The sequence below is a fragment of the Bos grunniens genome, chromosome 9 (assembly GCF_055505025.1).
Source record: "Bos grunniens cultivar Pamir isolate PY7600 chromosome 9, Bosgru_T2T1.0, whole genome shotgun sequence".
NCBI lineage: Eukaryota > Metazoa > Chordata > Mammalia > Artiodactyla > Bovidae > Bos > Bos grunniens.
In genome coordinates this window covers 74,020,904-74,034,748 of record NC_141173.1, presented here as the reverse complement: position 1 = coordinate 74,034,748, position 13,845 = coordinate 74,020,904, and the positions used below count along the sequence as shown (strand labels likewise).

Here is a 13,845-nt window from a genome sequence, read left to right as displayed (position 1 = left end):
TCATAACTTTAATTATATATATTTTGTCTACCAGTTAGACAAGAAGTACTTATCAAATGTAAACAATATATATTTTTTTCAATTTCAGGAAATACAAACTCAGCAGCCATTATTTTCTCCTTTATAGCATTTCTTTATGTAAATTAATAGAAATATCCATGAGTGTTGGGACGAATGTTAATGATTATTTTGTTCATTTTATTTATTTTTATTTTTTATTTTATAAATAAAATATTTGGGTTGTCAGAATCATAAATACCTTTTTATTCTCCTGTCTTAAGTGCCATTTAATCCTATTATGGAATTATTTCCATTGAGCAAGGAAAAAGTAAATAGACTATGCAGTGCCTTGTTCTAAGGATTTTAAAATCTTATGCAAAAGGTTTTAGAGGCTTAGAAAGCAACATGCAAATGAGCCTAGTACAAAGAAAAGAGAATGAGAAAATGGGCTTGATTCTAGATTTGTCTATGTATATTTGTGTATATATTACAGCCCATGGGGTACTATATATTAGAAGTAAATACATAGTTATGTTTGTGAGTATTTATAATAGTAATACTCAATAATTAATTAAAATTATTGTTAAATTATTGTTAATTGAAATTATTAATATAGTAATTAATGATCAAGAAAAAATGCTTAATTCAAGTAGTAATTCTTAGAATACTACCTTTATGCCTTATAAGTATAATGCTTTTCAGAATTTATAAGACTATATGCTTCATGAGGACAGGGACCATTAATGTTAATCATTATTTTCTTTTCATAGAATAGTTGTTTAAATATTTATTGGTCAGAGTCCTTGGGAAAATACATTAAAAAAAAAAAACACCTGTAAATAGTAAAAAGCAGACCTGTGAGCCGGTATTTTGATGTGGTTCTGTAGGAGAAGTCATCAGAATGTGAAAGGCCTACAGGTACAGATGGAAAGTACTCAGAAATGCGTAAATACTGCTCAGGGACCAAGCTATATTTACATCAAATACTTTTTTTAGGGTTTTGGGGAAATTTATAATAAGGATAATACTTAGGCTGTTGTTTTTGTCTCAAGAAAGCACAGAGAAATAAAATTAAGTAAAAATCATTAGAACGTTGCGTAGAGAACAAATAACTCTGTGGTTAATCTCTTCAATCTAAATTATTAACTTTCCAGTATCATTTAAAAAACTTGCAAAGAAACATGAAGCCTCTCAATACATGTGGAAATATTCCCAATTTTGGAAAGATGGTTTAAAAAAGCAGACCAGTCATTTTATAGTAATAGATACGGTTGCACAATTATATGATAAAGCACCTGAAAAAATATTCACAAACTTATTCTTCCATACTTTGTTTCTTTCAGTCAGTAATTATAGCTCTGAACTTCTAAAGTTACTTTACCTCATCTTAAGAGATTTTTCAAAATCTTAATACATTAACTTTTACTTTATAATATGCAGAAGTTTTTACTAAGTACCGACTTACCTAGAATGCTTTTCTAACTACTTTGGCCCTTTCCTCTAACACTGCACGGGTTAGTGAATTAAAATGCAGTTTTTCTAAAATTTACTTGAAGAGAATGTTGTGAAAGTTAGAGAAAAGCAAATCTTCCGTGTTACTGAACTTTAAGTGAAATAATCAAGACAGACCGTGTTTTGTGTTGCTCTTCCTATCCTGAATAGGGCTGCCTAATTTGTGGGTGAGCCCAACTTCAGCCCTCAGCCCACTGTGTCAGTCATAGCTGTTCTGCTTTTGTCTGTTTTCTGTGTTGGAGTTACCATGAGTTTTCCTTTGAAGAAAAGCCTCACTAAAAACAGAAGGATCTGAAGCCAGAGATTGTGATTTTTTTCCCAGGTCTGATCAGAACTAGAGTCTATGACTAGTTACTCTGGTTGAATACTTTGACTGTAATTTGTAGGGTTTGTTTTTTTTCTTTACTCCTCTAAATACAGAGTTGTCATGTTTTTGTTTTTGAGAACTAATTGTGGACATTCAAATACATGTTTGAAAATTTCAGTTTAAATTCTATTTACTTAGCTTGGTTTGTTGGACTCTTTTAAGAGTGGGAACAGTTTCCACATACTTAAATTTTTTCCCTGTAGTTTGAAATGAAGCCAATCTGTCTAAGCAGTGAGTGCTCAAGTTGGTTAGTGGAGATTTGCTAAAGCAAAATAAAACAGGAATGGATAAGAGGCTTATAATAAAGTTGAAAATATAACTAATGTGATTCTTTCCTGAGGCGAAGGATGAGAATCAGTGTTGAGCATTTAAAAAATACCAAGAGAAAGAACAGTGAATCTGTTTTTGTTACTCTGGGCAGGAAGAAAAGAGATTTACTGTTTGTACACATCTCCATCACACTACAATCCTTAAGTGATGTTTGTAAACTTCTTTCTATATGTAATTCTTTTCTGCCACCTCCACATTAAGATGGGTATAATTGGTTTCATTCTGACTCTTTGCGACCCCATGGACTGTAGCCTACCAGGCTCCTCTGTCCATGGGATTTTCCAGGCAATAGTACTGGAGTGGATTGCCATTTCCTTCTCCAGGGGATTTTCCCAACCCAGGGATCGAACCCGGGTCTCCTGCATTGTAGACAGACGCTTTACCGTCTGAGTCACCAGGGAAGTCCATTCTAATAACTTGGAATAACCTGTTCTTTGTCCTAAGTCTGTTTATTTGTGTCATTGAAGGAAAGGTAAGGCACATCATAGTCTGTTTGATTACATTACATCTTTCGTAGCTATCCACAGGATAGCACTGGTATGATTTCCATGGAGCACAGTCAAAGAGCTAAGGAAGAACTAAGTAAGATCAGTGTTTACTTTTGGAGGCACTGTCATTGTCAAGGAGGAAAAAAGCCAGATGGTCTTATTTCTGTTTTACATATCTGAGTTCCTCACTAGATTGTAAACTTTTGGGATCAGTTGATAACTTTTTCATTTCTATATATTTTCTTCTCAGCAGCAGTGACTAGTGTATGTTACAGTTTTTAGTGAATCAAGTATTTATTGAATTAATGAATTAAAACTCCTTTGCCAAAAGTAATAAAAATGTAGACATTTAGAGATTCTTCCTTTAAGGACAGTGTTTGAACAAAAAAAGATTGTAAGTCTCTGTGCTGTTGGAGGAATGAGTTAGGGATTAAAAACTGATAAAGCTATTGTTTTTTTTTTTATGAATTTATCTGCTGGAACACATTTGGTACCAATTTTTACAAAATATCTCCTTTATGCCACCTGTTTTGATAGGACTGTATGGCTAAGCTATGGGTTTAGACATTGAGTTTCAGTTACTTTATGGGATATTTTCTTCTTATCTTAGTTTTTAGCAGTCTGTTTTTCTCCTGGAATCTTCTAAGTCTGTATTTGTGTGGTTTGGGCCTAACTGCTTATCATTTCCACCTTAACAGACTCTAGCCACTTAGCGGAGATCATTTTTTGGTCTGCAGATGTAAGAATGTAAAGAGATGTCTCTGCCCTTCTGACATTATAGAATGTCAGTCAAATTGGTTTAAATATTCTTTTTTTTTTTTAATTTATTTTTTTGCTGAAGGATAATTGCTTTACAGAATTTTGTTGTTTTCTGTCAAACCTCAACATGAATCAGTCATAGGTATACATATATATATATCCCCTCGCTTTTGAACCTCCCTCCCATCTCCCTCCCCATCCTACCCCTCTAGGTTGAAACAGCCCCCGTTTGAATTGCCTGAGCCATACAGCAAATTCCCATTGGCTCTCTATTTCACATATGGTAATGTAAGTTTCCATGTTACTATTTACATACATCTCACCCTCTGCTCCCCTCTCCCCATGTCCATAAGTCTGTTCACTATGTCTGTTTCTCCATTGCTGCCCTGTAAATAAATTCTTGAGTACCATTTTTCTAGATTCCATATATGTGCATTAGAATATGATATTTATCTTTCTTTCTGACTCACTTCACTCTGTATAACAGGTTCTAGGGTCATCCACCTCATCAGAACTGACTCAAATGTGTTCCTTTTTTATGGCTGAGTAATATTACATTGTGTACCACAACTTCTTTATCCATTCATCTGTCAGTAGACATCTAGATTGCTTCCATCTTCTAACTATTGTAAATAGTGCTGCAGTGAACATTGGGATACATGTGTCTTTTTCAACCCTGATTTCCTCAGGGTATATGCCTAGGAGTGGGATTGCTGGGTCATACAGTGGTTTTATTCCTAGTTTTTTAAGGAATCTCCATACCACCTTCCATAGTGGCTGTATCAGTTTACACTCTCAACAGTGCAAGAGCGTTCCCTTTTCTCCACATCCTCCCCAGCACTGACTGACTGTAGACTTTTTGATGATGGGCATTCTGACCAGTGTGAGGTGATATCTCACTGTGGTTTTGATTTGCGTTTTTCTAAAAATGAGTGATGTTGAGTATCTTTTCATGTATTTGTTAGCCATCTGTATGTCTTCTTTGGAGAAATGTCTGTTTAGGTCTTTTTCCCACTTTTTGATTGGGTTGTTTGTTTTTCTGGCATTGAGTTATATGAGCCACTTGTATATTTTGGAAATGAATCCTTTGTCAGTTGTTTCATTTGCTATTTTCTCCCATTCCGAGGGTTGTCTTTTCACCTTGCTTATAGTTTCCTTTGCTGTGCAAAAGCTTTTAAGTTTAATCAGGTCCCACTTGTTTACTTTTGTTTTTATTTCCGTTACTCTAGGAGGTGGGTCATAGAGGATCTTACTTTGATTTGTGTCATCGAGTGTTCTGCTTATGTTTTTCTCTAAGAGTTTTGTAGTTTCTGGTCTTACATGTAGGTCTTTCATCCATTTTGAGTTTATCTTTGTGTATGGTGTTAGGAAGTGTTCTAATTTCATTCTTTTACATGTTGCTGTCCAGTTTTCCCAGCACCATTTATTGAAGAGGCTGTCTTTGCCCCAAAAATAAGGTACCCATAGGTGCCTGGGTTTATTTCTGTGCTTTCTATCTTGTTTCATTGGTCAATATTTCTGTTTTTGTGTCAGTAGCATGCTGTCTTGATGACTGTAGCTTTGTAGGATAATCTGAAGTCAGGAAGGTTGGTTTCTCCAGCTCAGTTCTTCTTTCTCAAGACTGCTTTGGCTGTTTGGGGTCTTTTGTATTTCCATATGAATTGTGAAATTTTTAGTTCTAGTTCTGTGAAAAATGCCACTGGTAGTTTGATAGGAATTGCATTGAATCTGTAGATTGCATTTGGTAGTATAGTCATTTTCACAATATTGATTATTCCTACCCAGGAACATGGAATATTTCTCCATCTGTTTATGTCATCTTTGATTTCTTTCATCAGTGTCTTATAATTTTCTGTGTACAGTTCTTTTGTCTCCTTTGGTAAGTTTATTCCTAGATATTTAGTTCTTTTTGTTGCAGTGATGAATGGGATTGATTCCTTAGTTTCTCTTTCTGAATTTTCATTGTTAGTATATAGAAATGCAAGTGATTTCTTTGTGTTGATTTTGTATCCTGCAACTTTGCTAAATTCACTGATTAGCTCTAGTAATTTTCTGATACTATCTTTAGGGTTTTCCATGTACAGTATCATGTCATCTGCAAACGGTGTGCGCTTTACTTCTTCTTTTTCAACCTGGATTCCTTTTATTTCTTTTCTTCTCTGCTGTAGCTAGGACTTCCAGGACTATGTTGAATAACAGTGGCAGAAGTGGACACCTTGCCTTGTCCCTGGTCTTAGGGGGATGATTTCAAGGTGCTACTGGTGGGTGGGGGATGCCAGGTCTTGTATTCAAGTGGTTTCCTTTTTGTGAGTTCTCACTATTTGATACTCCTTAGGGTTAGTTCTCTGGTAGTCTAGGGTCTTGGAATCAGTGCTCCCACTCCGAAGGCTCAGGGCTTGATCTCAGATTATTCCCTATGTCGGCGTGTGACTTCACTACTTAGATTCTCTGCCAACACTCCCAAGAAATATCCTAGTACCTCTGGGAAAGCAGCAGCTCTTCAAGGGTGGTTGCCAGACTCGGTTTAAATATTTTTTATTCCTGTCTCTGCCTTCTGTAGAGTAACTGCTGAAGAAAATGGTCATAGTTTCCATACACCTCAAAAAGGACATTCTAGTGAAGATACCAGCCTTGTTTCTTCTGATGCACTTGAGAGTGCTTCTAAATCAGCTCTTCCATCCCACACCATTCAAGCATCAGAAGAGCAGAGTTCAACACCAACACCAGTGAAAAAGTCTGGCAAGCTGAGGCAACAAATAGATATCAAAGCGGAACTGGAGAAGCGGCAAGGAGGAAAGCAGCTCCTCAACCTAGTGGTCATTGGTAATGCCTTTTGTTCTTCTGGATTGTCAGTCAGCTGCTCAAGCCCAATAATTGTCTCGTGGCAGCGTGGGAATACACTCCACTCTGAGTTTCTGTGTGTGTGTAAATAGACATGAAGCAAGAGGGCATTGTACCATAACGTTGAGTTGTCAGGGTCACTTGGGGTGAAATAATGCCAAGTTGCCAAAGAGGTCTTTAGACTTGGTTGTGGCCTTTTCATTTTGTGAATATTGGAAAATGGCATGTTTTGTTGATCATTTTGATTTCCAGAAATCAAGGAAACTTCCTCCCTTCTAAAGAGATATGCTCTTTTTTCCATTTTAACAACTTACTTGGCAAACTATTATTTGATAAAAATTGGTGTTTATTGCTCTAAACTATTGAATTACAAATTCATGCTATGCCTCAGTGTGAACAACATCTGGAAAATGTACCTAGTATTAAATCTTGAATCAATTTTCCTTAGGTCATGTTGATGCTGGGAAAAGTACTCTGATGGGACATTTGCTTTATCTTCTGGGTGATGTAAACAAAAGAACTATGCATAAGTATGAACAAGAGTCTAAAAAGGCTGGCAAAGCTTCGTTTGCATATGCATGGGTCTTGGATGAGACTGGCGAAGAAAGGGAAAGGTAGTCATTATATATAAAATTTTCATTCTGAAATTGTATATAGTCTTTAAAAAATTGTGTAATATGTGTTGAGTATGCATGAAACAAATCATGAAATATTTTAGACACTATTTTTAGAAAACTTTCCGTTATCAGGGAAATATTTTTATTGTAGTTTTCGTTGTAATCTACATACAATGTTTTACTCCTTTAAATTCTATGGAAATAGTTTAAAAGTATGTTTATTAAAAGAAACTGAAAGAAAAACATATATACACAGCAAAAGGCAGTAAAATCTCTTAGTTAATTATTCTGTGGGAGAAGTTTTGCTTGTTACCTCCCTGAGTATATGTCAATTGTCTTGATTTTGAATTAACATTATGAGAAAGACTCTTAATTTAAAATTAGTATATATAGTGTTATATATATATATATATATTCTTTATATATATGTAGAGTTATTACTGGAGAAGGCAGTGACACCCCACACCAGTACTCTTGCTTGGAAAATCCCATGGACGGAGGAGCCTGGTAGGCTCAAGTCCATGGGGTCGCTAGGAGTTGGACACGACTGAGCGACTTCACTTTGACTTTTCACTTTCATGCATTGGAGAAGGAAATGGCAACCCACTCCAATGTTCTTGCCTGGAGAATCCCAGGGATGGGGGAGCCTGGTGGGCTGCCATCTCTGGGGTCGCACAGAGTTGGACACGACTGAAGTGACTTAGCAGCAGCAGCAGCAGAGTTATTATAATATCAGTTTATAAAGGAAAAGTAACTTTTTGTAGTATACTATCTTCTGTCTGAAATCAAAATGACTAGTAAATTCAATTACAAGATTTAATTCATCTTTATACTTTCTTACTATGTTTTTATGAGACACAGTCAACAAACAATTAGTTAAACCTATCTCCTGCTATGCAGATCTAATCCAGTGGATTGCTCCTGAATGTGTAACTGTGTTTAATGCTAACTTTGGGAAGATTCTAGGAGAATATGGCCACTCATATCCCTCTGATCAAAGTATTTCTTTTGAAGTCTTTTTAGAGTGGTAATATATTTCATGTTAGAACTGTTAAGGATGAGGGACCCAATGGCACCTTTGTCTGGAAAGAAAGAGGATACCTAATAATTAAGTGAAATGGCAATTATACCTACCATCTCACACTAATATTCTACAGCCTTCTGAAAGTCATAAATCAACTAAGAAATTACTCCGTGTCCTGTGATGTCTTCATTTTGAATATGATTAGAAAGTATTAAAAATATGTGTGTTTATTTTCTTGGAGTATTGGGTAATCTACATTATAATATATAAAATAATTTTCAATAAAGCTGGTCACAATATTCCTTACCTCTTCTGATAAGTAGAATTTTACATCATAGTGGTTTGAATTTTGTTTTGTTTTTTCTTGTTGTCTTTTTTATTCTTTGCGGTATGACAAGCTTGTTTTTCAACTTAGAAAAAATAGTTGGACAGTTATAGATTTTTGGAAAAATGAATATTGGAAAACAGTAGAATTTTGTATGATATCTGCTTTAGGAGACTAAATAATTTTTACCTGTCAGCATATCAAGTAGATTATTGAAGTATATAGATAGCTTTTTAGTTTTCTTTATACCATCTGTCAACTAGGTAGAGAGATTGAGAATTGTATCATTTAAGTGAGAAGTGGCTTGTTTTAATTTATTTCATATGTGAGTTGAGCAGACAATTGAGGTAATAATTTTTCTCTTTCTTAGAATAATTAATAATTTTAATTAAGAATTTAGACTGTTATTTTTCCTATATTATTAAATAACTTAATCTCTAAAACTTGATTATTTCTATAGTTCTAACCATTTTATGTTTTCTTTAAGGGGGGTAACAATGGATGTTGGTATGACAAAGTTTGAGACCAAAACCAAAGTTATTACATTAATGGATGCTCCAGGCCATAAGGATTTCATTCCAAATATGATTACAGGAGCAGCCCAGGTACCAGATATTTCCTTAACCAAAGTACAGTGAATGTAAATAAAATTTCCTGATGCTGAGGTTATAATCCTAGGATTATAACTTAAAATATTAAAGTTCTAGCCTTGTAAAAAATTTAAAAAAATAGAGAAATACTATATTTTTCATTGTCTATTTATTGGTACTTTATAAAACCTTAGAATTCTAATTTATTACAAAGTAGCAAATGTATAAAAGCCACGAGTTTCTTTAGTAAAAATAATGGTAGGGACTTGATAAGGCATAGCTTTGTATTTCATTTATTAATAAATTGGAGTGAATATTTCAACATAAGCCTTTTTGTTGCATTTATATTTGTATTCGAGTCCTGTATCTTTTTAAAGAGCTTATTTATACAGAAATAGGGAACCTTGGGAGTTTTCCCCCTGTGGTCTTAATGGGATTAAAAAACAATTGTAGTTTGTAAATGTACATGATTCTTAATAAGGATACTAAAAAAAAAATTCAAAGATAATAACTTTAACTAATTAAAACAATGAAAATAGCATTAGACATATGGAACATTGATTTCTTCTATAATAGATGATGATTAGAAAATATAGAGAGTTCATAACACAATTATTTGTCCCTGTTTACTTACGTTTTAACTTTATGTTTTTGTTCCTTTGCCCAGTTATCATAATTGTTATGTAATCAAATATGGGAAGGTTTTGTTCTTTATGTCATTATTTTTTTGACCACATGCTAGTACTTTCTTCTATTTAAAATTTTAATCCATCTGTGTGACTCCTTTGATTTGCTTTGTTTGGTGTCAAGTTAGTCTTCCTTTAAAATCTGACCTACACAATTACTTCAGTAGTCTGTCCTTTGAATTAAAATGCTGTGACATTGTTTCTAGCTTAGATTTTTTTTTTCTTTTCATTTTTTAGGCAGATGTAGCTGTTTTAGTTGTAGATGCCAGCAGGGGAGAGTTTGAAGCTGGATTTGAGACTGGGGGACAAACACGAGAGCATGGACTCTTGGTTCGTTCTCTTGGAGTGACCCAACTCGCAGTTGCAGTCAATAAGATGGATCAGGTATTTAAAAGCTTTTTGAGTATTCATTTTAGATGCTGATTAAGATGATGTTCTGCCATATTGATGACCTCAGATGTGACTAGTATACATTTTCTTAGCCCAGTTGTCATATTTTAAAGAATAAATACATGATGCTGATATTAAATGAGGTATTAGTAGTATTAGGCAAGAAGATAAATTTTTACTTTCAGAATTAACTTATAAATCTTAAAATCATTTTTAGTTATAAAAATTCTTATTTATTCTGGTATGAGGAAAACTTGAAATAAACTATATTTCCAGCTTCCCCCTCCTGAAGATTTTTAACTTTTCATTTTGTACTTCCATTCAGTTTATTTTTGCACATAAAAATCTTTTTCTTTATAACATTGGGTTCTCGTCTGCTTCATTATTTACTTTTTTCAAAAAATTGGCAATATTCTTGTTTTTATTTCCAAGTAACTAATAATTTTTATGTAAAGAGATTTTTACAGCTTTATTCTAGTATATTTTGAAGATATACTTTATTCAACAGCCCACTACTTTAGAATATTTTCAGTTTTGTGCGTGTATTTAGAAATAGTTTATTCTGTGGAAATTTCCGGGCCTAAGGATATATATGTTTTTTAAGTCTTGCTGTACATGATCAGAAGGGGTCCCAGGTGGCGCTAGTGCTAAAGAACCCGCCTGTCCATGCAGGAGACATAGGAGATGTGAGTTTGATCCCTGTGTCTGGAAGATCCCCTGGAAGAGGGCATGGCAGCCCACTCCAGTTTTCTTCCCTGGGGAATCCCATGGACAGAGGAGTGTGGCAGGCTACAATCCTCATGGTTGCAAAAAGTTGGATATGACTGAAGTGATTTAGCACACACACATGAATGCACATTCTTTGTGTATTTATTTATCATTTGTATTTTTTTGAATTTATATAATTTGATTTTTTTAAGTTTTAAAACTGAGTAATTTGTAAGCAAAATAAAGACATTATCATTTCCTTTTAATTTCTTTCTTTATGCTTAGGTATTTTCTTATCCTGGGATCAAATACATATTCACCTAAATTTTCTACATGGTTCTTTTATGGTATCATCATTACATATACCTTTTATTTTCCCCCCAACATTTTAGTATGAAAATACTCAGACATAAAGCAAAGATGGAAGAATTTTACAGTAGACACCCAAATTATACCTCCTACATAATATTCTTCCCCTTGCTTGATCTCATTTTTGTCTGTCTACCCCTGTATCCATCCGTTAATCCATCTTATTTTGACACGACTTTCTATGTAACTTACAAGTTATAGTTATTTTTACATTTACCCCTGAATACTATAGCATGGGAATAGTTATCTAGAATTCATATCACATATGAACATTACATATACTAAGAAGTCTAGTTGACTTGAGTAGGTGTCAATAATTTTATCTTATTTCAGTTGGTCAAGCAGTTGGTCCAAGCACAAATTTAATAAGTATCTCACTTTTTCTCCTCACTTTTGAATTTACTTTTAGAGGCAGCCCACTCCAGTATTCTTGCCTAGAATATCTCATGGACACTGGAGCCTGTTGGGCTACAGTCCATAGGTTACAGAGTTGGACATGACTTAGTAACTGAAAAACAAAAACAAAATTAGCATACACAAAAAATTCTATGTTTTGGTGTTTGTTTCCAGGCTTTCTGTTGTAGGAAAAGCTACTTTTAGATCATTTTAATAGTGAGATCTGACATTCTGAGCTTTAATTTTAAATAGATTTCATATTTTCATAGATGTTATAATTATATTTCATAGTCTTAATTTATATTTTATTTCAGAAATTAAAAATTTTTATAAATAGCATGGTCTTAAGCACAGTTTTAAAAATAAATTGGATCTTTGTCAGGTTAATTGGCAACAAGAAAGGTTTCAAGAGATTACTGGAAAACTTGGGCACTTTCTTAAGCAAGCAGGTTTTAAGGTAAGATCATTTTAAATTTATTTGGTTACTTTTCGTAAGTCTCATCTTACTGATATGAGAGAAAAAGCTACTTTGGTATTCTTGTCTTGTTCAGTATGTTTAATTCTTTTTGTTTTTATTTCTCCCTGGTCTTAAATGTATCTTATGTTCTTTGGATTACTTTGTTTTAGAAAATTGCATAAATTGGCTTGGATTTAGTATAAGTAGAAGACTTTTTCTCCACTTATTAGATGTATAGATTTAGGGAGGTTACCAAGGAGTATAGAAACTAGTAGAGAGAAATTCCTCCAGCAAAAGTATGAAATATACCTATGTTACTAGGTAAAAATGCTTGAGTGTTTTGGAACAGACTTGTAAGTTTCCCACAAAATAAAAAAGGTTGGAAACTGTTGGAACAGATAACATCAGGGCAGTAGTTCTGTGATTTAAGTTACTTTTTGAAAAGTACATTGTTACTTTTGCATACTTGGTACAGTTACAGTAATAGTGAACCTTTTAGCTTTTTAAAAATAGTGTTGTATTGGGAATTCTCTGGCTGTCTGGTGGTTAGAACTCCTTGCTTCCAGTGCAGGGGACATGGGTTCAATCCTTGGTTGTGAAACTAAGATCCCACATGCCTGTGGCACAGCCAAACAAAAAAAGGAGAAACAGTGTTGTGTTGAGTTTCATGTGTTCAATCCTTTTTTTATAGGAAAGTGATGTAGCTTTTATCCCAACAAGTGGTCTCAGTGGTGAAAATCTAATCACAAGATCTCAATCAAGTGAACTAACAAAATGGTATAAAGGACTATGTTTATTAGAACAAATTGGTAAGACTACTATCATATTAATTTTAATACATTATAAACTTGATAGTAATTATTATTTAGAGTTCTTTATAGAGGGCAGTGATTTATGTGAAAATGGATAGCGTTTACACTCAGGAGTGAGATTACCAGTTTTAGAATTATATGAATATTCAAATTGGTGCCAAATTTTTCTTGTTTAATTAATGCCTACTCCACTTACCTCACAGACTGTTGTGACATTAAATAAGAAACATGTGAAAACATTTCATAAACTACAAAGTGTTATATGAATCACAGTCAATTTGCTATTAGTATTTTCTAGGAGACATAGGAGTATAGTGGACTCATTGGACATGAATCAAAAATTACTTTTAAATTAAACCTTTCTATTTTTACCATTTTTTCCCAGACTCCTTCAAGCCTCCTCAAAGATCTATAGATAAGCCTTTTAGACTATGTGTATCTGATGTTTTCAAAGGTAAGTGCTACCTCTGTTGGCCTTCTTTAGTATGGCCCCTGCCTTTTCGTTTTCTCTTGACCTCTGTTGTTGGACAAAATTATTATTTTGTCTTCAGATTCTCCCTTCTTTATGCTGTTACTGCTGCGGCTGCTAAGTCGCTTCAGTCGTGTCCGACTCTGTGCAACCCCATGGACGGCAGCCCACCAGGCTCCCCCGTCCCTGGGATTCTCCAGGCAAGAACACTGGAGTGGGTTGCCATTTCCTTCTCCAAAGCATGAAAGTGAAAAGTGAAAGGGAAGTCGCTCAGTCGTGTCCAGCTCTTAGCGACCCCATGGACTAGTGGTACATAATTCTAGTTACTTAATGCCCCTGCCCAGAAAAATCTTCAATTTACTTACCATTTCCTCATATCTTACTCAGGCTTCCCTTGTGGCTCAGCTGGTAAAGAATCTGCCTGCAATGCGGGAGACTTGGGTTCGGTCCCTGGTTTGGGAAGATCCCCTGGAGAAGGGAAGGGCTGCCCACTCCAGTCTTCTGGCCTGGATAATTCCATGGACTTTATAAGTCCATGGGGTTGCAAAGAGTCAGACATGACTGAGTAACTTTCACTTTCACTTTTATATTTTACTCATCTTCCAAGTGTAAAAAAAACCTAGTCTTTTATCTTTCTAGCCTTGTAGTTTTGTTTTTTCTCCCATTAGATTGCTTTAGTTTCTGTATCCTTCAGCCAAACTGGAT

At 34.4% G+C, this 13,845-nt stretch overlaps 1 protein-coding gene across 8 annotated transcripts in view; it reads left to right on the top strand.

Annotated features, from left to right (window-relative positions):
- The window catches only part of HBS1L (HBS1 like translational GTPase), an 85,880-nt gene that overhangs the window by 56,473 nt on the left and 15,562 nt on the right, over nt 1-13,845 (top strand). For all 8 annotated transcript variants that reach the window (XR_015132419.1, XR_015132420.1, XR_015132418.1 and 5 more), the window contains 7 exons: nt 6,017-6,279; nt 6,746-6,911; nt 8,751-8,868; nt 9,777-9,923; nt 11,785-11,859; nt 12,551-12,668; nt 13,057-13,125. Coding sequence is in view for 5 of the 8 variants with exons in the window: in XM_086316566.1 (XP_086172692.1) it covers nt 6,017-6,279; nt 6,746-6,911; nt 8,751-8,868; nt 9,777-9,923; nt 11,785-11,859; nt 12,551-12,668; nt 13,057-13,125 (956 nt within the window). In the remaining 3 variants the exon portion in view is untranslated. The remainder of the gene's footprint in view (nt 1-6,016; nt 6,280-6,745; nt 6,912-8,750; nt 8,869-9,776; nt 9,924-11,784; nt 11,860-12,550; nt 12,669-13,056; nt 13,126-13,845) is intronic.